The sequence below is a fragment of the Coffea arabica genome, chromosome 2e (genome assembly GCF_036785885.1).
Source record: "Coffea arabica cultivar ET-39 chromosome 2e, Coffea Arabica ET-39 HiFi, whole genome shotgun sequence".
Lineage (NCBI taxonomy): Eukaryota > Viridiplantae > Streptophyta > Magnoliopsida > Gentianales > Rubiaceae > Coffea > Coffea arabica.
The window spans coordinates 28,925,519-28,951,627 of record NC_092313.1 but is presented as its reverse complement, the minus strand read 5'-3'; the positions used below and the strand labels follow the sequence as shown (position 1 = coordinate 28,951,627).

General features: G+C 34.8%; 2 protein-coding genes across 2 annotated transcripts; both read left to right on the top strand.

Moving 5' to 3' along the window:
- Positions 1–54: 54 nt before the first annotated feature.
- Positions 55–19,646, top strand: LOC113728906 (uncharacterized). The gene is made up of 12 exons (XM_072077515.1): positions 55–58; positions 334–494; positions 1,309–1,485; positions 7,563–7,732; positions 8,367–8,457; positions 8,649–8,672; positions 9,660–9,855; positions 11,368–11,528; positions 12,342–12,504; positions 13,161–13,217; positions 18,636–18,765; positions 19,400–19,646. Exons 1-12 carry the CDS (start codon positions 55–57, stop codon positions 19,545–19,547), a joined length of 1,482 nt encoding a protein of 493 aa, XP_071933616.1. The 3' UTR covers positions 19,548–19,646.
- An 847-nt stretch (positions 19,647–20,493) lies between these two features.
- On the top strand, positions 20,494–25,593 carry LOC113732317 (phenylacetaldehyde reductase). The gene is made up of 6 exons (XM_027258017.2): positions 20,494–20,680; positions 21,181–21,350; positions 22,645–22,833; positions 23,657–23,819; positions 24,475–24,661; positions 25,295–25,593. The coding sequence occupies exons 1-6, from the start codon at positions 20,494–20,496 to the stop codon at positions 25,440–25,442; spliced, it is 1,044 nt and encodes a 347-aa protein (XP_027113818.2). The 3' UTR covers positions 25,443–25,593.
- Positions 25,594–26,109: the final 516 nt, after the last annotated feature.

Below are 26,109 nucleotides of genomic sequence, written 5' to 3'. Positions count from 1 at the left end.
TTTTTCTGCTTGATTCATGACATAAAATGCAGCACAACTCCATGGTGATTTAGAATGGGTTATTAATTTTTTATCCATTAATGCTTTTATTTCTTTTTTACAGAATTCTAATAATTCAAAATTCATTTGTATAGGTCTAGCCTTTGTTGGAATATTTTTCTCATTGAATCCTGTTTCATAGGGTAACTCAACCATATGTTGTTTTCTATCCCAAAAAGCATTAGGAATGTCAGCACATACTTCTTGTTGTAATAATTTTTCTAGTTCTAAAATTCTTTTTTGTATCTTTTCTACTTTTAATTGTTCTTCAATTTTTAAATAAGATTGACTGAGGAACAGTCAATGTGCTACGGTCATGTGCAAAAGTTTCATCTATAAAAAAAGTTGTTATAACATCTTCTGTGGCTGCAGTTTCAAACAATAGAGAATTAAAAGAGGACGTGGTCGTTGATGAAAGTTGGTTTTCTGATCCATCATACTGTGAGGAGCAGAAGGTATGTTATCATCTATTTCTATCTGTTAAATTATGCATATATGGAATGCTAGATTTCTGTAGTTTCAACTTGTTATTGGACAAAATCTGAGGAGCTTAGTCCAAGCATGGGGAAAATTAAGATAGGATATTCACAGCTTCGTGGTACTTTTATAGGAAAGAAGGATGTTTTTTTGGGGCAATTTTATTGATAGAACCCTTTGATTAAAGGGTAGGCCGGAAAGGTAAATCCTCTTTCTTTTCTTCCTTTAAGTAACAGCTTAGCTTTAATTGGAAAGAGATATTGAAGTATGGAATAGTCAACCATGCATCTCCTAAATGAAGCTGTAGAATCAAGTTCCACGTTATTGTCTAGAAAGGCATTGCAAGAGGATCAATGTTTGCTTGGTCAGATGTCAAGGAACTTTTGCTAGAAAGTGCTGAATATGGCTTGATCAGTCACAAGTCAAATACCTTTGTCGTTCTGTGTTGACTCGTGGATGAAGAGATCATACTATCAAGAGTGTGTTAACACTATGGTACTTTGCAACATCCCTGGCACATAATTAAATTAAAGTATATTGGTGAGTCTTAAAAGGAAAAATCAATGCCATTCTTAGCATCCTTGAGAATCAACTTAATCATTTGTAAAACAGCTTGTCCAATATGCATGCTTTCAATTTGTGCTTTACGACCGCATAAGTAGTAGCTTGAAATGATGGAAACAGGTTTTACCATTTTCTAAAAAATTTAAATATTACTTCTTAATTGAGTCTAAAAACTAATGTATTTTCTGCTACAAAGCAACCAACTTTTTAAAAATTTTTATGGTGTAGTCTTGGTATGCACTTTCAAAAACCTTGGCTGAGGATGCTGCATGGAAATTCACAAAGGAGCATGGCATTGAGATAATCACAATTTATCCAGGATTCGTAGTTGGTCCAATCTTGCAGCCATCTATTAATCTCAACATAGAATTGATTCTCAACCTAGTGAATGGTATGTCGCGAGCTGTATTAGATGCTCATCTGTGTTTTGTTATAGCTTTATCATGAACTAAAATGTTCTCTGTTATTGTACAACAAAGTATCTATGACACTAATAAAATTGTAAGATTCTGCTAGCTTATTATTGTAATGGAGCACATAATTGACAGAAATTTTTAGAAATGTGAACTAATATATCAAGCTACTGGTCTATCTACTAGTCATGCCAAAAAGTTTTGTTGTCCAACCATTTTTCTGACATTCATGTTGCTTGCATCTTCTATTCTTTGACATTGAGATTCTATGCAAATTTCAGGAAGAACAACACCTTTTGGGGTGGAAGATGTTATAACTTTTTCTTTCTTGAGGAATTTTTTGGGAGGGCACCGACAGGAAAAATTCATTCTGTGTTGTCGCTGCCTGTGTCTTACGACTACTTGCTAATCAGCTTGTTTTATTTCTTTACCCATTGACACTGACTCTTAGGAGCCAAATAGCCACCTTGTACAGTGAAGATAGGACTTTCATTTCAAGAAGTGATCGCTAATTCAAATCTTCTAGAACTTAAAATTGGAAATTACTTTTTTTTGCCTATCTAGAGGAGAGGAGAGGTGAAAAGACAATAGTATATATGCTTAAAGAACTCATTAACTTATCTACCGAATGCAGGGGCTAGAGCATTTCCTAATGCAACTCTTAGATGGGTTGATGTTAGAGATGTTGGGGAAATCGGGTAATTTTTCACTCAAAAATACAACTAGTGAATTAAACCGATTCAGTAATTAATAGAAAAGATCGTCAAAACAATCTCTTAAGACAGAATTACCATTCCAAATAAATTTTCAGGAAAGGCTGGAGGGGTCACAAGCTGTCCCACTTAAAACCTAGTCTCCTATGATAGAATTTACGTGCACGGTGTATTATCACAATTAGATCCGTGTATACATAAACAGTACATACACACGAATAAGAAAATACACCCAAAAGAACCGTATAAAAACACTACAAATAAACTCGACAAATATATTGAATACTATAATACAACCGAAAAGAAATTATCAAATAAATGCGTAATAAATAAAAGAGATAAGAAAAAAACGCACCTGAAATTGATAACGAAATTCGGCAAAATGTGCCTAATCTCCGAGCACCGCCTAAGCGACCTGCTCTTAATAATTTGGGAGAAGAAAGAGTATAAAATTTTGGTGTATTTAAATTGGGAGGGGAGAGTGTTAATTTATAACTCTCAAACCCTTCCCCAAAAACTAATCCCACTAATGTGGGATAGAAAAAATGCCAAAAAGTCAACAAATCTCCATTTTTGTATAATTTCTAGTCCCACCAAAAATACAAACCTTCTCACTCAAACAAAATAACAAATGGTCCTTGTGATACTTTCAAATTTGTGCCAACTCAAATGTGCAGGATGTTGACCAAGTCTAAACAATGTTCAAATTTGGATCTTGTAACCACCTTGGTCAGCATATCTGCAGGATTCTCCGTAGTCTGAATCTTCTGGAGAAAAATCTTCTCTTCTTTGAGAATTTTCCGCACGAAATGATAGAAAACATCAATGTGTTTCGTTCTTGCGTGCAAGACCTAGTTCTTTACTAAGTCAATAGCATTCTGCCTATCACAAAACACATTAATGTATTTTTGACCAACTCCCAAATTTTCAAGCAATCCTTGAAGCCAAATTGCCTTCTTCACTGCTTCGGTAATTGCCATATACTCTGGTTCTATTGTAGACAAAGTCACTGTTGACTGCAAAATAGACTCCCAACTAATTGGCGACTTGACAAATGTGAACAAGAGCCAGTTACAGAACGTCGCTTATCCAAATCATCTGCAGAGTCAGAATCACAATATCCAACTACACAATGATCAAGTCATTCATTTCGCTCAAATACTAATCCAACACCTACACTATCTTGGATATACCGTAGAATCAATTTCACAACTTACCAATGACTCTTGCCCGAATCATACATGAACCTGCTTATCATACTAATTGCTTGTGAAATATCGGGTCTCGTACATACCATTGCATACATCAAGTTACCAACTGTATTAGCATACGGGACTTTCGCCATGTATGCTCGCTCTTCATCCGTCTTTGGCGATAATAAACTGTTAAGTTTCAAATGAGGAGCAAGCGGAGTACTTACAAGCTTTGAATCTCTATTCATACCAAATCGTTGCAATACCTTCTTCAAATACTACTTCTGTGTCAGACAAAACTTGCCTCTCATCCTATCCCTACTTATCTCCATGTCGAGAATTTTCTTAAGCTCTTCCAAATCCTTCATCTCAAATTTTTTACTCAATTGCGCCTTCAATTTATCAATTTCAACTTAACCCTTTGACGCTATCAACATATCATCAACATACAAGAGTAAGTAGATGTAGAACTCATCTCGTAACTTGCGCAAATACACACATTGATCATATTTGCTTCTTGTGCACTTCTGACCCATCATGAACTGGTCAAATCGTTTGTATCATTGCCTCGGTGATTGCTTCAATCCGTACAACGATTTGTTCAACTTACAAATCCAATTTTCTTTACCAGCAACTTTGAATCTATCTGGTTGAGACATATAGATTTTCTCTTTCAAGTCACCGTAAAGGAACGTGATTTTCACATCAAATTGAGCTAATTTCAAATTCAATTGTGCTACTAAGGTTAACAAAATTCTAATAGAATGTTTAACAACTGGAGAAAATACCTCATTATAATCAACTCTTTCCTTCTGAGCGTAGCCTTTAACTATCAATCTTAGCTTGTAACGAACATCATTCTTGTTAGGAAATCCTTCTTTCTTTGCATATACCCATTTGCATTCAATTGACTTCTTGCCTTTTGGTAGTTGTATCAACTTTCACGTCTTGTTCTTCTGAAGAGATTGCATCTCTTGTTCCATAGCATCTTTCTATCTACCATTTTCTGTACTTCAAACTGCTTCAGGAAAGATGGATGGAACATCATCAACAACTGGAAGTACATAGGCCACCATGTCGGTAAAACGAGTAAGTTTTTAAATTTCTCGTCTTGGCTATTGACGGCAATTAACTCTTGTTGATATTGAGCTTCTTGGGTTAAAATCTCTTCCTCATCTGACTCCTTTTCTACCATGGGACAGTCACTGATGCTGCTATTTGTTGGGCTCACCATTATCTGCTCAAACTCCACCCGTTTCGGTGTACACTCCACCTGTTGCGGAATACTACTGGTTCCATCTTGTGCTACCTTATTCAACATGGCAGATTCATCGAAGGTAACATCCCTACTGATAATGATTTTTTTTTGCTTCTAGACACCACAAACGGTATCTCTTAACTTCAGTATTAAAGCCTATAAAGAGATTTCTTTGCATACGGATCCAATTTTGATTCATTTATATGATAATATGTAGTAGAACCAAAGATATGCAAAGAATCATAGTCTGTTGCAGGTTTTTCAGACCATACCTCTAATGGAGTCTTGCCACCTATTGCAGATGATGACAAGCGATTGACGAGATGTTGAGCGTATGTCACAGTCTCAACCCAAAACTTTCTGCCTAACCCACCATTAGACTGCATACAACGAACTTTCTCCACTAGTGTCTTGTTCATACGTTCTAACACCCCATTCTTCTGCGGTATTTTTCTAACTGTGAAGTGTCAAATTATGCCATACTCTTGGCATATCTCTTGGAATGATCACTCTTGTATTTTTCACCGTTGTCTGTTCCAAAAGTCTTGATCTTTCTTTCCATCTGATTTTCAACCTGAGTTTTTCATTTAAGAAAAATTCCCAACATATCATCCTTGTTCTTCATAGTAAACACCCAAATTCTTCTGGAAAAATCATCAACAAAAGTGACAAAATAGTACCTGCCTCCAAAGGATAGAGTTTTAGCAGGTCCCCATACATCTGAATACATATAATCCAAAATACGCTTGGTATTATGGACGGCAGTGTCAAATTTCACTCTTCTCTATTTTTCTAGAGCACAATGCTCACAAAATTCTAATTTGTAAATTTTCGTACCTTTCAACAATCCTTGTTTGGCAAGATTTTACAAGGATTTTTCACCAACATGTCTCAACCGCATATGCCACAACTTTGTTGCCTTTGCATCCTTCTTGCTACTGGAAGATGTTGCTGCTGCTGCTGTCCCAATAACTGTACTACCTTGATAGTAATACAGATTATTCTTCCTCACGCCTTTCAACATCACAAGTGCTCCCAAAGTTACTTTAAGAATTCCATCTCGCATCATCACAACCAGGCCTTTGATTCCAAGTCCCCCAAAGAAAAGAGATTCTTCTTCAAATTCAACACGTACCGAACATCCTTCAAGATTCTGGTGGATCCATCATGATTACGCAAATTAATTGAATCTATCCCAACTATTTTACATGGATTGTCATTTCCCATGCAAACAACTCCATCATCAAATTTTTCGAATTTAAAGAACCACTCCCGCATGAGAGACATATGGTAGATGCAACCTAAATCCAAAATCCACTCATCTGGATGGAATGTTGAAGGTGATATAACCAAAGAGAAATCTGATTCCGCATCACTTTTGCACTCTGACATTTGCGTCTTGCGAAGTTTTCCCTTTCTTTTTTTAACTTTGGACAGTCTTTCTTCCAGTGTCCTTTCTCATGACAGAAAGCACACTCATCTTTGGCAACTTTGCTTTTCGATTTAGATCTTCCTCTTCTCCCCTTTGATTGACTTTGCTGACGATCTCTTACCACTAACGCTTCATCTGTTGTAACTACTTTGTTTCTCATTTTATCATACTTTCTCAATTCATGACTATACAAAGCAGAACATACAGCATCTAAAGACACATTCTCCTTCCCATGAAATAATGTAGTCTCCAAATGTTCAAATTCATCAGGAAAGGATGACAACAACATCAAAGCCAAATCTTCATCTTCAAATTTCACGTCTAAATTTAAGAGGTCTGCTACTAATTGATTAAACATAGTGATGTGTTCATTCATAATAGTACCTGATTGGTAATCGAATCGGAACAACTTTTTTTTCATAAGGAGGTTATTCTGACCACTTTTATTCAGAAACTTCTCCTCCAATGCCTTCCACAATTTTCATACAAAAGTCTTGTTCTTGAAAGTATACTTTTGCTCTCTGGACAAACACGATTGAATAGTTCCGCATGCCAACCGATTTATAGTACTCCAATCCTTCTCTTCTATGTCATCTGGTTTCTTTTCTTCAATGGCAATGTTAAGACCCTGTTGGAAAAGATAATCTATTATCTCGCCTTGCCACATGCCGAAATGGCCACTACCGTCAAATATCTCTACCGCCAACTTCAAACTTGACATTAGAATCCTTGACCATGTGGATGAGGAAGCAGATGCCCCAGATGTAATTTTTTATGTGGATTCATTTATCGGTGAATCGTCTAACGCCATTACAGACTCAAATTATAGTATTCAATATAACAAAGTACAAACAAACCAAAGGACGAACCTTCGGCTCTAATACCACTTGTTGGGAAAATCGGGTAATTTCTCACTTAAAAATACAACTAGTGAATTAAACCGATTCAATAATTTTCAAGAAAGATTGTCAAAACAATCTCCTAAGATAGAATTACCATTCCAAGTAAATTCCTAGAAGAGGCTAGAGGGGTCACAAGCGGTCCTACTTAAAATCCAATCTCCTATGACAGAATTTACGTGCACGGTGTATTATCATGATCAGGCCCGTGTATACATAAACAGTACATACACACGAATAAGAAAATACATCCAAAAGAACTGTATAAAAACACTACAAATAAATCTAACAAATATATTGAATACTATACTACAACCGAAAAAAACTACCAAATAAATGCATAATAAATAAAAGAGATAAGGAAAGAACACACCCGAAATTGATAACGGAGTTTGGCAAAATGTGCCTAATCTCCGAACACCGCTTAAGCGACCCGCTCTTAATAATTTGGGAGAAGAAAGAATACAAAATTTTGGTGTATTTAAATTGGGAGGGGAGAGTGTTAATTTATAACTCTCAAACCCCTCCCCAAAAACTAATCCCACCGATGTGGGATAAAAAAAATGCCAAAAAGTCAACAACTCTTAGATGGGTTGATGTTGGAGATGTTGCCTATGCGCTTATTATTGCCTTTGAAATCCCTTCTGCAAGTGGAAGATATTGTCTGGTTGAGAGATCAGCACATGCCCCTCAGGTCATCAAGATTTTGCGTGGACATTACCCTACTTATAAATTTCTGGATAAGTAAGTCTATTTTTTCATGTCAATTTTGTCAGTATATGTCCTTATAGGCTGTTGGTGATGGCAATATGCACCTCCAAGATGTATCACATAATTTTTGTTTATATTTAACAAAGTACATACATCAAATCCAGAATTTTCTGCATCTTTTGTCTCATTTTCTCATCAAATGAGCTCTTTCTCAAATTTGTTTCTAGAATTAGGTTCTTCTTAGGATTAGGATCTCCAAATTGGTTTCCTCTGCAAATTATAGATAATTGAGTTTTAGGTGATGGAAATGAATTTGATTCTGGTCACCTAAGATTCTGTTTGCCAGGTTTTGTCTCAGCCAGCATTTTCTGATTTTGTCTTTTTCTAGTTTTAGTTCATATGGAAAGTTCAAAAGTTAATTAGATAAATACATCCCTTCCATTAATCCATGCAATTCGCCCTTTGATATAAAGGGCAAATGGATTATAACAAAAGTTTTAAACTAAGTTTTGTTACCATATATGACAGAAATTTTGTATAAAGGCAAAATGCTCGTGAAGCGTTACTGTCTCCTGCAAATTTTGTGGAGTTTAATTTTACATTAGCATTTTCTTTTCAACTATGCTTTATTTACTTGTCTTTTCTGAATTTTCTTAACATATTACAGATTGTCAGACAATACCAACCTTTTTTATCCAGCCCACACAATATCCAACGAGAAGGCAAAGAATTTAGGAGTTCAATTTATTCCTTTGGAGGTCAGCTTAAAGGATACGATTGAAAGCTTCAGGGAGAAGAATTTAGTTAGCATCTAATTCTAAGCCAAGGCATTGTTGTATTGTATTTAAATTACCAGTGAATAAATGTGAAACGTTATCCTTTGTGAGAAATGGTACATGAGTTCATTCATGTAATTTGTCATTTATTCTTCATGTTAATTTGGTAACAGGCAATTCAAAGTGGATTTGAGAATGTATGAATTGTCAAAGTGGAGAAAGCGCATGTAAATTATAAATGTGGTGTAACCACCAGAAACTAGTCCTTTTGGATTGTTATTTTCTAGAGTTTTTATTGAAAAATGTGTTATAGTGATTTAATATATGTGAGATAAAAATATTATTAGAAAATGTATTCATGAAAAATATAAAATTTTTTTGAAAAAAAAAAGAAGCAATCCAAACGAAAAAATGATCAATGCTTTTAATAATACAAGCACAAAAATACGTGCATTGAATGTTACATATATTACTTTTTGAAAAGGAAAATTTTACACAAATCTTATGATCCTTGAGAAATTTACTAAATCACTGGTATGACTGCTTGTCCTTGTGCTTTGTGGCTACAGCAGTAGTAGCTCCAACTGATGTGCAGGATAAAGCAAATAGAAGGATAAATTCTAAGTTCCGATGTGGATGGACCATTGAACCCAATTAATTTGTAAACAAAGCACTAAAATAGATGGACACAAATCACTTGCCAGTCATAAAACAGAAAATTCTTCTTCTAACAACAAATGCAAATTTCTTTAGCAGCAACATCCACATACTGGTGAAGCAGTGAAAAACGAGACAAGAACTTGAACAATTGTTCAACCAACATGCAAAACCTGAAAAAAAAAAACATATATCAATAGAGTCACACGATTATTATGCATGACTTGTCGAGTTCAATTTAAGTTCGGTTTAACAAGCAAACCAAACCAGATTCAGATCTCAATTCCAAATTGTTAGGCAGCAATTCATTACAAAGGTGACGCTAGTAATGGGCGACAATAGGAAAAGAAAAGGAGATGATAACATCGTATCTTTTCAAACTTCAAAATTAAGTGACAAATATCTTTAAGTTGGTCAGATAATTGCTTATTTTGTTTTCTATGGTATTGAATAAATTCCTCACTTCTCTCGATTCTTTTCATAACTTTGATTCGAATAGTATTTCTCTGAATCTCTCTTTGAATAAGAAAGGCTTTTTCTTGGGGAGTGATAGTAGCGTAAGGGCTTTTTCGAATGTATATGGTGTCATATTTAGGAATTTGATGAGCTGGAATACTCTGTCTGCCATAGCTGGTTTGGGCAAAATATTGATATCCTCTGGATTGGATATCTTTTTCTTTGTTTTGGAGTTTGGGAGAATCTCTCTGAGTTCTCAAATAATTGGTATATTCTCGTTCGTCTCTTTGAGTCATCAATTCACGATCCATGTCCTTGTAGGAATTCTCTAGTAAGAAAATCTGGTAAAGAATTATTTTCTCCTTTGATAAATTCTATTTCAAAATCAAATACAGATAAAATAGCTTGCCATCTAGCAAATATTTGCTTTGAAACTATATTTTGAACATCTTTTTGTAAAATTTCTTTGGCAGATTTACAATCTATTCTAATTAAAAAAATTTTATTATATAAATCATCTTGAAATTTTGATATACATAAAACTATTGATAAAATTTCTTTTTTAATAGTTGAATAATTCTTTTGAGGATCAGACCAGGTTCCTGAATGAAATCTAACTAACTCCTCTTTAGACTCTTCTAATTTTTGTTTTAATATTCCCCCATATCCTAATTCGGATGCATCTGTTTCAACTATCATGAATGCTTTAGGATGTGGTAAACATAAGCATGGTAAAGATTTAATTTTTTCTTTTAAATATCTTATTTTTTGAGTATGTTCTTCTGTCCATGGCTTTGGATTTTTCTTTAATCTATTAAATAATATAGAGCATTCTTGTCTTAATTTGGGAAAGAAATCTGCTATATAATTTAAGCATCCTAAAAATCTTTGTAATTGATTCTTATCTTTTATTTCATCGGAAAATTTAGTAGTGAATTCTAAAGCTCTATTAATTGGTTTAATTGTGCCTTGGTAAATATCGTGTCCTAAAAATCTTATTTTTGTTTGGAATAATTTCATTTTTGGTGCAGAAACTACTAATCCATTTTTCTTAACTATTTTTAAAAATATATTTAAATGTTTAAAATGCTGTTCTAATGATTCAGAAAATATTAATACATCATCTATATAAACTATACTAAATGAACTGTAAGGATTAAAGATGTCATTCATTATATTTTGAAATTCTGATGGTGCATTTTGTAATCCAAATGGCATTACATTCCATTCATAATGTCCAAAGGGTGTTGTGAATGCTGTTTTGTATCTATCTTTTGGATTTATTAATATTTGCCAATATCCTGATTTTAAATCAAATTTTGAAAATATTTTTGCTTTAAATAATCTGTTAAGCAAATCTTTTTTATTAGGAATTGGATATCTAATCCATTGCAATACTTTATTTAATGGTTTGTAATTTATTACTAATCTTGGAACTCCTCGTTCTTTTTCTGCTTGATTCATGACATAAAATGCAGCACAACTCCATGGTGATTTAGAATGGGTTATTAATTTTTTATCCATTAATGCTTTTATTTCTTTTTTACAGAATTCTAATAATTCAAAATTCATTTGTATAGGTCTAGCCTTTGTTGGAATATTTTTCTCATTGAATCCTGTTTCATAGGGTAACTCAACCATATGTTGTTTTCTATCCCAAAAAGCATTAGGAATGTCAGCACATACTTCTTGTTGTAATAATTTTTCTAGTTCTAAAATTCTTTTTTGTATCTTTTCTACTTTTAATTGTTCTTCAATTTTTAAATAAGATTGACTGAGGAACAGTCAATGTGCTACGGTCATGTGCAAAAGTTTCATCTATAAAAAAAGTTGTTATAACATCTTCTGTGGCTGCAGTTTCAAACAATAGAGAATTAAAAGAGGACGTGGTCGTTGATGAAAGTTGGTTTTCTGATCCATCATACTGTGAGGAGCAGAAGGTATGTTATCATCTATTTCTATCTGTTAAATTATGCATATATGGAATGCTAGATTTCTGTAGTTTCAACTTGTTATTGGACAAAATCTGAGGAGCTTAGTCCAAGCATGGGGAAAATTAAGATAGGATATTCACAGCTTCGTGGTACTTTTATAGGAAAGAAGGATGTTTTTTTGGGGCAATTTTATTGATAGAACCCTTTGATTAAAGGGTAGGCCGGAAAGGTAAATCCTCTTTCTTTTCTTCCTTTAAGTAACAGCTTAGCTTTAATTGGAAAGAGATATTGAAGTATGGAATAGTCAACCATGCATCTCCTAAATGAAGCTGTAGAATCAAGTTCCACGTTATTGTCTAGAAAGGCATTGCAAGAGGATCAATGTTTGCTTGGTCAGATGTCAAGGAACTTTTGCTAGAAAGTGCTGAATATGGCTTGATCAGTCACAAGTCAAATACCTTTGTCGTTCTGTGTTGACTCGTGGATGAAGAGATCATACTATCAAGAGTGTGTTAACACTATGGTACTTTGCAACATCCCTGGCACATAATTAAATTAAAGTATATTGGTGAGTCTTAAAAGGAAAAATCAATGCCATTCTTAGCATCCTTGAGAATCAACTTAATCATTTGTAAAACAGCTTGTCCAATATGCATGCTTTCAATTTGTGCTTTACGACCGCATAAGTAGTAGCTTGAAATGATGGAAACAGGTTTTACCATTTTCTAAAAAATTTAAATATTACTTCTTAATTGAGTCTAAAAACTAATGTATTTTCTGCTACAAAGCAACCAACTTTTTAAAATTTTTATGGTGTAGTCTTGGTATGCACTTTCAAAAACCTTGGCTGAGGATGCTGCATGGAAATTCACAAAGGAGCATGGCATTGAGATAATCACAATTTATCCAGGATTCGTAGTTGGTCCAATCTTGCAGCCATCTATTAATCTCAACATAGAATTGATTCTCAACCTAGTGAATGGTATGTCGCGAGCTGTATTAGATGCTCATCTGTGTTTTGTTATAGCTTTATCATGAACTAAAACGTTCTCTGTTATTGTACAACAAAGTATCTATGACACTAATAAAATTGTAAGATTCTGCTAGCTTATTATTGTAATGGAGCACATAATTGACAGAAATTTTTAGAAATGTGAACTAATATATCAAGCTACTGGTCTATCTACTAGTCATGCCAAAAAGTTTTGTTGTCCAACCATTTTTCTGACATTCATGTTGCTTGCATCTTCTATTCTTTGACATTGAGATTCTATGCAAATTTCAGGAAGAACAACACCTTTTGGGGTGGAAGATGTTATAACTTTTTCTTTCTTGAGGAATTTTTTGGGAGGGCACCGACAGGAAAAATTCATTCTGTGTTGTCGCTGCCTGTGTCTTACGACTACTTGCTAATCAGCTTGTTTTATTTCTTTACCCATTGACACTGACTCTTAGGAGCCAAATAGCCACCTTGTACAGTGAAGATAGGACTTTCATTTCAAGAAGTGATCGCTAATTCAAATCTTCTAGAACTTAAAATTGGAAATTACTTTTTTTTGCCTATCTAGAGGAGAGGAGAGGTGAAAAGACAATAGTATATATGCTTAAAGAACTCATTAACTTATCTACCGAATGCAGGGGCTAGAGCATTTCCTAATGCAACTCTTAGATGGGTTGATGTTAGAGATGTTGGGGAAATCGGGTAATTTTTCACTCAAAAATACAACTAGTGAATTAAACCGATTCAGTAATTAATAGAAAAGATCGTCAAAACAATCTCTTAAGACAGAATTACCATTCCAAATAAATTTTCAGGAAAGGCTGGAGGGGTCACAAGCTGTCCCACTTAAAACCTAGTCTCCTATGATAGAATTTACGTGCACGGTGTATTATCACAATTAGATCCGTGTATACATAAACAGTACATACACACGAATAAGAAAATACACCCAAAAGAACCGTATAAAAACACTACAAATAAACTCGACAAATATATTGAATACTATAATACAACCGAAAAGAAATTATCAAATAAATGCGTAATAAATAAAAGAGATAAGAAAAAAACGCACCTGAAATTGATAACGAAATTCGGCAAAATGTGCCTAATCTCCGAGCACCGCCTAAGCGACCTGCTCTTAATAATTTGGGAGAAGAAAGAGTATAAAATTTTGGTGTATTTAAATTGGGAGGGGAGAGTGTTAATTTATAACTCTCAAACCCTTCCCCAAAAACTAATCCCACTAATGTGGGATAGAAAAAATGCCAAAAAGTCAACAAATCTCCATTTTTGTATAATTTCTAGTCCCACCAAAAATACAAACCTTCTCACTCAAACAAAATAACAAATGGTCCTTGTGATACTTTCAAATTTGTGCCAACTCAAATGTGCAGGATGTTGACCAAGTCTAAACAATGTTCAAATTTGGATCTTGTAACCACCTTGGTCAGCATATCTGCAGGATTCTCCGTAGTCTGAATCTTCTGGAGAAAAATCTTCTCTTCTTTGAGAATTTTCCGCACGAAATGATAGAAAACATCAATGTGTTTCGTTCTTGCGTGCAAGACCTAGTTCTTTACTAAGTCAATAGCATTCTGCCTATCACAAAACACATTAATGTATTTTTGACCAACTCCCAAATTTTCAAGCAATCCTTGAAGCCAAATTGCCTTCTTCACTGCTTCGGTAATTGCCATATACTCTGGTTCTATTGTAGACAAAGTCACTGTTGACTGCAAAATAGACTCCCAACTAATTGGCGACTTGACAAATGTGAACAAGAGCCAGTTACAGAACGTCGCTTATCCAAATCATCTGCAGAGTCAGAATCACAATATCCAACTACACAATGATCAAGTCATTCATTTCGCTCAAATACTAATCCAACACCTACACTATCTTGGATATACCGTAGAATCAATTTCACAACTTACCAATGACTCTTGCCCGAATCATACATGAACCTGCTTATCATACTAATTGCTTGTGAAATATCGGGTCTCGTACATACCATTGCATACATCAAGTTACCAACTGTATTAGCATACGGGACTTTCGCCATGTATGCTCGCTCTTCATCCGTCTTTGGCGATAATAAACTGTTAAGTTTCAAATGAGGAGCAAGCGGAGTACTTACAAGCTTTGAATCTCTATTCATACCAAATCGTTGCAATACCTTCTTCAAATACTACTTCTGTGTCAGACAAAACTTGCCTCTCATCCTATCCCTACTTATCTCCATGTCGAGAATTTTCTTAAGCTCTTCCAAATCCTTCATCTCAAATTTTTTACTCAATTGCGCCTTCAATTTATCAATTTCAACTTAACCCTTTGACGCTATCAACATATCATCAACATACAAGAGTAAGTAGATGTAGAACTCATCTCGTAACTTGCGCAAATACACACATTGATCATATTTGCTTCTTGTGCACTTCTGACCCATCATGAACTGGTCAAATCGTTTGTATCATTGCCTCGGTGATTGCTTCAATCCGTACAACGATTTGTTCAACTTACAAATCCAATTTTCTTTACCAGCAACTTTGAATCTATCTGGTTGAGACATATAGATTTTCTCTTTCAAGTCACCGTAAAGGAACGTGATTTTCACATCAAATTGAGCTAATTTCAAATTCAATTGTGCTACTAAGGTTAACAAAATTCTAATAGAATGTTTAACAACTGGAGAAAATACCTCATTATAATCAACTCTTTCCTTCTGAGCGTAGCCTTTAACTATCAATCTTAGCTTGTAACGAACATCATTCTTGTTAGGAAATCCTTCTTTCTTTGCATATACCCATTTGCATTCAATTGACTTCTTGCCTTTTGGTAGTTGTATCAACTTTCACGTCTTGTTCTTCTGAAGAGATTGCATCTCTTGTTCCATAGCATCTTTCTATCTACCATTTTCTGTACTTCAAACTGCTTCAGGAAAGATGGATGGAACATCATCAACAACTGGAAGTACATAGGCCACCATGTCGGTAAAACGAGTAAGTTTTTAAATTTCTCGTCTTGGCTATTGACGGCAATTAACTCTTGTTGATATTGAGCTTCTTGGGTTAAAATCTCTTCCTCATCTGACTCCTTTTCTACCATGGGACAGTCACTGATGCTGCTATTTGTTGGGCTCACCATTATCTGCTCAAACTCCACCCGTTTCGGTGTACACTCCACCTGTTGCGGAATACTACTGGTTCCATCTTGTGCTACCTTATTCAACATGGCAGATTCATCGAAGGTAACATCCCTACTGATAATGATTTTTTTTTGCTTCTAGACACCACAAACGGTATCTCTTAACTTCAGTATTAAAGCCTATAAAGAGATTTCTTTGCATACGGATCCAATTTTGATTCATTTATATGATAATATGTAGTAGAACCAAAGATATGCAAAGAATCATAGTCTGTTGCAGGTTTTTCAGACCATACCTCTAATGGAGTCTTGCCACCTATTGCAGATGATGACAAGCGATTGACGAGATGTTGAGCGTATGTCACAGTCTCAACCCAAAACTTTCTGCCTAACCCACCATTAGACTGCATACAACGAACTTTCTCCACTAGTGTCTTGTTCATACGTTCTAACACCCCATTCTTCTGCGGTATTTTTCTAACTGTGAAGTGTCAAATTATGCCATACTCTTGGCATATCTCTTGGAATGATCACTCTTGTATTTTTCACCGTTGTCTGTTCCAAAAGTCTTGATCTTTCTTTCCATCTGATTTTCAACCTGAGTTTTTCATTTAAGAAAAATTCCCAACATATCATCCTTGTTCTTCATAGTAAACACCCAAATTCTTCTGGAAAAATCATCAACAAAAGTGACAAAATAGTACCTGCCTCCAAAGGATAGAGTTTTAGCAGGTCCCCATACATCTGAATACATATAATCCAAAATACGCTTGGTATTATGGACGGCAGTGTCAAATTTCACTCTTCTCTATTTTTCTAGAGCACAATGCTCACAAAATTCTAATTTGTAAATTTTCGTACCTTTCAACAATCCTTGTTTGGCAAGATTTTACAAGGATTTTTCACCAACATGTCTCAACCGCATATGCCACAACTTTGTTGCCTTTGCATCCTTCTTGCTACTGGAAGATGTTGCTGCTGCTGCTGTCCCAATAACTGTACTACCTTGATAGTAATACAGATTATTCTTCCTCACGCCTTTCAACATCACAAGTGCTCCCAAAGTTACTTTAAGAATTCCATCTCGCATCATCACAACCAGGCCTTTGATTCCAAGTCCCCCAAAGAAAAGAGATTCTTCTTCAAATTCAACACGTACCGAACATCCTTCAAGATTCTGGTGGATCCATCATGATTACGCAAATTAATTGAATCTATCCCAACTATTTTACATGGATTGTCATTTCCCATGCAAACAACTCCATCATCAAATTTTTCGAATTTAAAGAACCACTCCCGCATGAGAGACATATGGTAGATGCAACCTAAATCCAAAATCCACTCATCTGGATGGAATGTTGAAGGTGATATAACCAAAGAGAAATCTGATTCCGCATCACTTTTGCACTCTGACATTTGCGTCTTGCGAAGTTTTCCCTTTCTTTTTTTAACTTTGGACAGTCTTTCTTCCAGTGTCCTTTCTCATGACAGAAAGCACACTCATCTTTGGCAACTTTGCTTTTCGATTTAGATCTTCCTCTTCTCCCCTTTGATTGACTTTGCTGACGATCTCTTACCACTAACGCTTCATCTGTTGTAACTACTTTGTTTCTCATTTTATCATACTTTCTCAATTCATGACTATACAAAGCAGAACATACAGCATCTAAAGACACATTCTCCTTCCCATGAAATAATGTAGTCTCCAAATGTTCAAATTCATCAGGAAAGGATGACAACAACATCAAAGCCAAATCTTCATCTTCAAATTTCACGTCTAAATTTAAGAGGTCTGCTACTAATTGATTAAACATAGTGATGTGTTCATTCATAATAGTACCTGATTGGTAATCGAATCGGAACAACTTTTTTTTCATAAGGAGGTTATTCTGACCACTTTTATTCAGAAACTTCTCCTCCAATGCCTTCCACAATTTTCATACAAAAGTCTTGTTCTTGAAAGTATACTTTTGCTCTCTGGACAAACACGATTGAATAGTTCCGCATGCCAACCGATTTATAGTACTCCAATCCTTCTCTTCTATGTCATCTGGTTTCTTTTCTTCAATGGCAATGTTAAGACCCTGTTGGAAAAGATAATCTATTATCTCGCCTTGCCACATGCCGAAATGGCCACTACCGTCAAATATCTCTACCGCCAACTTCAAACTTGACATTAGAATCCTTGACCATGTGGATGAGGAAGCAGATGCCCCAGATGTAATTTTTTATGTGGATTCATTTATCGGTGAATCGTCTAACGCCATTACAGACTCAAATTATAGTATTCAATATAACAAAGTACAAACAAACCAAAGGACGAACCTTCGGCTCTAATACCACTTGTTGGGAAAATCGGGTAATTTCTCACTTAAAAATACAACTAGTGAATTAAACCGATTCAATAATTTTCAAGAAAGATTGTCAAAACAATCTCCTAAGATAGAATTACCATTCCAAGTAAATTCCTAGAAGAGGCTAGAGGGGTCACAAGCGGTCCTACTTAAAATCCAATCTCCTATGACAGAATTTACGTGCACGGTGTATTATCATGATCAGGCCCGTGTATACATAAACAGTACATACACACGAATAAGAAAATACATCCAAAAGAACTGTATAAAAACACTACAAATAAATCTAACAAATATATTGAATACTATACTACAACCGAAAAAAACTACCAAATAAATGCATAATAAATAAAAGAGATAAGGAAAGAACACACCCGAAATTGATAACGGAGTTTGGCAAAATGTGCCTAATCTCCGAACACCGCTTAAGCGACCCGCTCTTAATAATTTGGGAGAAGAAAGAATACAAAATTTTGGTGTATTTAAATTGGGAGGGGAGAGTGTTAATTTATAACTCTCAAACCCCTCCCCAAAAACTAATCCCACCGATGTGGGATAAAAAAAATGCCAAAAAGTCAACAACTCTTAGATGGGTTGATGTTGGAGATGTTGCCTATGCGCTTATTATTGCCTTTGAAATCCCTTCTGCAAGTGGAAGATATTGTCTGGTTGAGAGATCAGCACATGCCCCTCAGGTCATCAAGATTTTGCGTGGACATTACCCTACTTATAAATTTCTGGATAAGTAAGTCTATTTTTTCATGTCAATTTTGTCAGTATATGTCCTTATAGGCTGTTGGTGATGGCAATATGCACCTCCAAGATGTATCACATAATTTTTGTTTATATTTAACAAAGTACATACATCAAATCCAGAATTTTCTGCATCTTTTGTCTCATTTTCTCATCAAATGAGCTCTTTCTCAAATTTGTTTCTAGAATTAGGTTCTTCTTAGGATTAGGATCTCCAAATTGGTTTCCTCTGCAAATTATAGATAATTGAGTTTTAGGTGATGGAAATGAATTTGATTCTGGTCACCTAAGATTCTGTTTGCCAGGTTTTGTCTCAGCCAGCATTTTCTGATTTTGTCTTTTTCTAGTTTTAGTTCATATGGAAAGTTCAAAAGTTAATTAGATAAATACATCCCTTCCATTAATCCATGCAATTCGCCCTTTGATATAAAGGGCAAATGGATTATAACAAAAGTTTTAAACTAAGTTTTGTTACCATATATGACAGAAATTTTGTATAAAGGCAAAATGCTCGTGAAGCGTTACTGTCTCCTGCAAATTTTGTGGAGTTTAATTTTACATTAGCATTTTCTTTTCAACTATGCTTTATTTACTTGTCTTTTCTGAATTTTCTTAACATATTACAGATTGTCAGACAATACCAACCTTTTTTATCCAGCCCACACAATATCCAACGAGAAGGCAAAGAATTTAGGAGTTCAATTTATTCCTTTGGAGGTCAGCTTAAAGGATACGATTGAAAGCTTCAGGGAGAAGAATTTAGTTAGCATCTAATTCTAAGCCAAGGCATTGTTGTATTGTATTTAAATTACCAGTGAATAAATGTGAAACGTTATCCTTTGTGAGAAATGGTACATGAGTTCATTCATGTAATTTGTCATTTATTCTTCATGTTAATTTGGTAACAGGCAATTCAAAGTGGATTTGAGAATGTATGAATTGTCAAAGTGGAGAAAGCGCATGTAAATTATAAATGTGGTGTAACCACCAGAAACTAGTCCTTTTGGATTGTTATTTTCTAGAGTTTTTATTGAAAAATGTGTTATAGTGATTTAATATATGTGAGATAAAAATATTATTAGAAAATGTATTCATGAAAAATATAAAATTTTTTTGAAAAAAAAAAGAAGCAATCCAAACGAAAAAATGATCAATGCTTTTAATAATACAAGCACAAAAATACGTGCATTGAATGTTACATATATTACTTTTTGAAAAGGAAAATTTTACACAAATCTTATGATCCTTGAGAAATTTACTAAATCACGGGTATGACTGCTTGTCCTTGTGCTTTGTGGCTACAGCAGTAGTAGCTCCAACTGATGTGCAGGATAAAGCAAATAGAAGGATAAATTCTAAGTTCCGATGTGGATGGACCATTGAACCCAATTAATTTGTAAACAAAGCACTAAAATAGATGGACACAAATCACTTGCCAGTCATAAAACAGAAAATTCTTCTTCTAACGACAAATGCAAATTTCTTTAGCAGCAACATCCACATACTGGTGAAGCAGTGAAAAACGAGACAAGAACTTGAACAATTGTTCAACCAACATGCAAAACCTGAAAAAAAAAAACATATATCAATAGAGTCACACGATTATTATGCATGACTTGTCGAGTTCAATTTAAGTTCGGTTTAACAAGCAAACCAAACCAGATTCAGATCTCAATTCCAAATTGTTAGGAAGCAATTCATTCCAAAGGTGACGCTAGTAATGGGCGACAATCGGAAAAGAAAAGGAGATGATAACATCGTATCTTTTCAAACTTCAAAATTAGCAGCAGCAGCAGGAGAAGGGAAAGTGGTGTGCGTGACTGGAGCTTCGGGATACATAGCTTCATGGCTGGTGAAGCTGCTGCTTGAGCGGGGTTATACTGTTAAAGCTTCCGTTCGTGATCTCAGTAAGTTTATTTTGTACTCCTCAAGTACTATCTCTGTTGTGTTGTGTGCAGATTTTGATTTCCTGTGCTTCTCTTGTTTGCAAGTAGATTTTCTGCCATGTGCTTGTATTTAGGCCTGTATGGACAAGGCTTAAGTGGGATTTTCGCCATTTACTTCAGGGTCAGTTGCAGTGTTATCACCTTGTGTTCATCTTTATCTGCATTTTTGGCTCCCAATGCTTAAATGTGAAAGGCTGGTGGTCTAAAACTAGGAATGAATTTTGGCAAGCAAAAAAAACACAAAACGAGTAGAAAAAAGGGTATAAGAAAAGGAAATTTCTATAATGTTATTGTATCCATACAAATAGTCACTTTATTGTTGCATTGGGATTCTTCCATTATTTACTCTGGGTCCAAGTCTCCTTAAATATAGCCATGGTAAAAACATGATAGACTTTTCTAAGATAGCTTGGGATTAATTGTAGCTGTCTGAACCTCTCCTTGATGCAATCATGCCACAGATGATCCAAAAAAGACACAGCATTTGGCATCACTTGCTGGAGCAAAGGAAAGGCTTCACTTGTTCTCGGCAAACTTATTAGAAGAGGGATCCTTTGATGCAATAGTTGAGGGATGTGAAGGTGTTTTCCATACCGCATCTCCAGTTCAACTTTCAGTTGGCAATCCAGAGGTGCATTTTTCTATTCAACGGAATTTGAAATTCTTGACATGCTTTGTAGAATATCTAATTTTACTGCTACTTTTTGTTTTACTATATTCTTCTATTGCCTGCCAATATTTCATTTCTACTTGCTTTTTTGGATGATATATATTCCTTTGGACTTTGATTTAGATGATGTTAAAGCATCAATACTGACAACCAATAGGGAGTTTCTTATTTCCAATTCTATGGCTTTATGATGTGTTTCGATTTCTCTTTTATTATGCAAAATGGAAGAGAGTAATATAGTTTCCAGGGTAAAACCGTGAAGAATTTTTCTTTAAAGTCTGTAGATGCACAATCCTCTTCCTGAAGGTCACATCACGGTAAGAATACTGTGATATGCTTCGTGCTTCATTATCTTGGGTACCTATATATGAGATCTCTAGTAAATGATTTAGCTATTGCTACTTCAGGGATACAATTGGAAGAATGTTGATGTTAGGCAATGAAAAAAATTAAGAGTTGAGCACATTCCCATGGTCTACAAGTGGGCTTGTAGACAAGATCTATCGAATTATATTTCTGCATAAGTCAGTCAGTGTAAGGTGCTAGAGCTGGGTTTAAGCTTGTCCCTGTAGCAAATAAGTCCCTGCTTTGGCCAGCTAATCTGTTGGTCAATATAGAATTCTGGTTTTTGAGTACGCAAATTATAATGATTAAGAATCTCATATCAACTGAACATACATTTGAGCATCTGCAGATTGAATGCATCTTCCTTTGATAATTGATTCATATCTGCTAATGATTGTGCCTTATGGTTTTACATAGTGTGCCTATCCTTGTTCATTTCTCTAATTGCGTTTGTGGGGCTCCCCTTTAAGTAACTCACTAGAAGTTTGATTTTAGTTATTTTAATGAACAAGGCTATCTAGCTAGTTCATGGTCCATTGACTCGTAGGCATCAAAAGAAAATTCCAAATAAGTTTGATAGTAACCCTATATTGCTCGCTGTTTATTTTTCTGCTAAAATCTCTTTGCAGGAGTTGTAGGAGCAACACCTTTTCTATTTTCTCTCTCTGTGTTTTTCAAGCCATGATTTCACTGTACTTAGCTAGCTGATGTTTGAAACTTCTAGGGAACCAGTTCTGCGACTTGTTTGAGCTTTTAGTTGTTACTGTGGTGGAGACATAGTCTGGTAAAGGTTACAGAATTTATAGTAAAATCTAAAATCAGAATACCAACATGATTGTGCAGTATGCAAGCATAGGCTTATCTGTTGCCTGGTAATGACTTCGTTTTTTGTCTTTGTTTCATTTTCTAGGCAGAACTACTGGAACCTGCAGTCAGAGGAACAATCAATGTGCTACGGTCATGTGCAAAAGTTTCATCTATAAAAAAAGTTGTTATAACATCTTCTATGGCTGCAGTTTCAAACAATAGAGAATTAAAGGAGAACGTGGTCGTTGATGAAAGTTGGTTTTCTGATCCATCATACTGTGAGGAGCAGAAGGTATGTTATCATCTATTTCTATCTGTTAAATTATGTATATATGGAATGCTAGATTTCTGTAGTTTCAACTTGTTATTGGACAAAGTCTCAGGAGCTTAGTCCAAGTATGGGGAAAATTAAGATAGGATCTTCATGGCTTCGTGGTACTTTTATAGGAAAGAAGGATGTTTTTTGGGGCAATGTAATTGATAGAATCCTTTGATTAAAGGGCAGGCCAGAAAGGTGGATCCTCTTTCTTTTCTTCCTTTAAGTAACAGCTTAGCTTTAATTGGAAAGAGATAATAAAGTATGGAATAGTCAAACGCGCATCTCCTAAATGAAGCTGTAGAATCAAGTTCCACATTATTGTCTGGAAAGGCTTTGCAAGATGATCAATGTTTGCTTGGTGAAATGTCAAGGAACTTCTGCTAGAAAGTCATGAATATGGCTTGATCAGTCAAGTCACAAGTCAAATACCTTTGTCGTTTTGTGTCGACTCGTGGATGAAGAGATCATACTCTCAGGAGTATGTTAACACTGGTGCTTTGCATCATCCCTTGCACACAATTAAATTAAAGTACATTGGTGAGTCTTAAAAGGAAAAATCAATACCATTCTTAGCATCCTTGAGAATCTACTTAATAATTTGTAAAATAGCTTGTCCAATATGCATGCTTTCAATTTGTCCTTTATGGCCGCATAACTCATAAGTAGTAGCTCCAAATGATGGAAACAGGTTTTACCATTTTCTAAAAAATTTAAATATTACTTCTTAATTGAGTCTGAAAACTAATGTATTTTCAGCTAAAAAGCAACCAACTTTTTAACAATTTTTATGGTGTAGTCTTGGTACGCACTTTCAAAAACCTTGGCAGAGGATGCTGCATGGAAATTCGCAAAGGAGCATGGCATTGAGATAATCACAATTCATCCAGGATTCGTAGTTGGTCCAGTCTTGCAGCCATCTATTAATCTCAGCACAGAATTCATTCTCAACCTAGTGAATGGTATGTCGTGAGCTGTATTAGATGATGTTCATCTGTGTTTTGTTATAGCTTTATCATGAACTAAAATGTTCTCTGTTATCATACAACAAAGTATCTATGACACTAATAAAATTGTAAGGTTCTGCTAGCTTATTATTGTAATGGAGCACTTAATTGATAGACATTGATAGAAATGTGAACTGATATATCAAGCTATCTGGTCTATCAGCTGGTCATGCCAAAAAGCTTTGCTGTCCAACCATTTTTCTGACATTCATGTTGCTTGCATCTTCTATTCTTTGACATTGAGATTCTATGCAAATTTCAGGAAGAACAACACTTTTTGGGGTGGAAGATGTTATAACTTTTTCTTCCTTGAGGAATTTTTTGGGAGGGCACTGACAGGAAAAATTCATTCTGTGTTGTCACTACCTGTGTCTTAAGACTACTTGCTAATCAGCTTGTTTTATTACTTTTCCCATTGACACTGACTCTTTGGAGCCAAATGGCCACCTTGTACAGTGATGATAGGACTTTCATTTCAAGAAGTGATTGCTAATTCAAATCTTCTGGAACTTAAAATTGGAAATTTCTTTTGTTTGCCTATCTAGGGGAGAGGTGAAATGACAATAGTATATATGCTTAAAGATCTCATTAACTTATCTACTTAATGCAGGGGCTGGAGCATTTCCTAATGCAACTCTTAGATGGGTTGACGTTAGAGATGTTGCCTATGCGCATATTCTTGCCCTTGAAATCCCTTCTGCAAGTGGAAGATATTGTCTGGTTGAGAGATCAGCACATGCCTCTCAGGTCATCAACATTTTGCGTGGACATTACCCTGCTCATAAATTTCTGGATAAGTAAGTCTCTTTTTCCTTGTCAATTTTGTCAGTATATGTCCTTATAGGCTGTTTTTGATGGCAAATGCACCTCCATGATGTATCTCATAAATTTTGTTTATATTTAACAAAGTACATACATCAAATCCAGAATTTTCTGCATCTTTTGTTTCATGTTCTCATCAAATGAGCTCTTTCTCAAATTTGTTTCTAGAATTAGGTTCTTCTTAGGAGTAGGATCTCCAAATTGGTTTCCTCTGCAAATTATAGATAATTGAGTTCTAGGTGATGGAAATGAATTTGATTCTGGTCACCTAAGATTCTGTTTGCCAGGTTTTGTCTCAGCCAGCATTTTCTGATTTTGTCTTTTTCTAGTTTTAGTGCATATGGAAAGTTCATAAGTTAATTAGATAAATACACCCCTTCCATTAATCCATGCAATTCGTACTTTGATATAAAGGGCAAATGGATTATAACAAAAGTTTTAAACTAAATTTTGTTACCATATATGACAGAAATTTTGTATAAAGGCAAAATGCTCGTGAAGCATTACTGTCTCCTGCAAATTTTGTGGAGTTTAATTTTACATTAGCATTTTCTTTTCAACTATGCTTTATTTACTTGTCTTTTCTGAATTTTCTTAACATATTACAGATTGTCAGACAATAGCAACCTTTTTTATCCAGCCCACACAGTATCCAACGAGAAGGCAAAGAATTTAGGAGTTCAATTTATTCCTTTGGAGGTCAGCTTAAAGGATACGATTGAAAGCTTCAGGGAGAAGAATTTAGTTAGCATCTAAGCCAAGGCATTGTTGTATTGTATTTAAATTACCAGTGAATAAATGTGAAACGTTATCCTTTGTGAGAAATGGTACATGAGTTCATTCATGTAATTTGTCATTTATTCTTCATGTTAATTTGGTAATAAGCAATTCAAAGTGGATTTGAGAATGTATGAATTGTCAAAGTGGAGAAAGCGTATGTAAATTAAAAATGTGGTGTAACCACCAAAAACTAGCCCGATTGGATTGTTGTTTTTTGGAGTTTTTGTAGAAAAATGTGTTATAGTGATTTAATATATGTAAGATAAAAATGTTATTAGAAAATGTGTTTACGAAAAATATAAATTTTTTTTGAAAAAAAAGCAATCCAAACGAAAAAATGGCCAATGCGTTTAATAATACAAACACAAAATATGTGCGTTGAATGTTACGTATGTTACTTTTTGAAATGATTGTCAATAAATTACTTGCAAAAATTGATGAAAATGGAAAATATTCTAACCATGATAGTGTTTAAGATTATTTCTATGAATGTTCAATATATTCCATACGTGAATGTTCAAGAATTAAACATTAAAGCTGCACAAAATTGAGTGCATAATTTACTTTGTCCAGTTACCTGTTTGAGTGCATATACCATTGTGAAAGATCACTTGATCATTTGTGCTTGATTGCACATAGCATA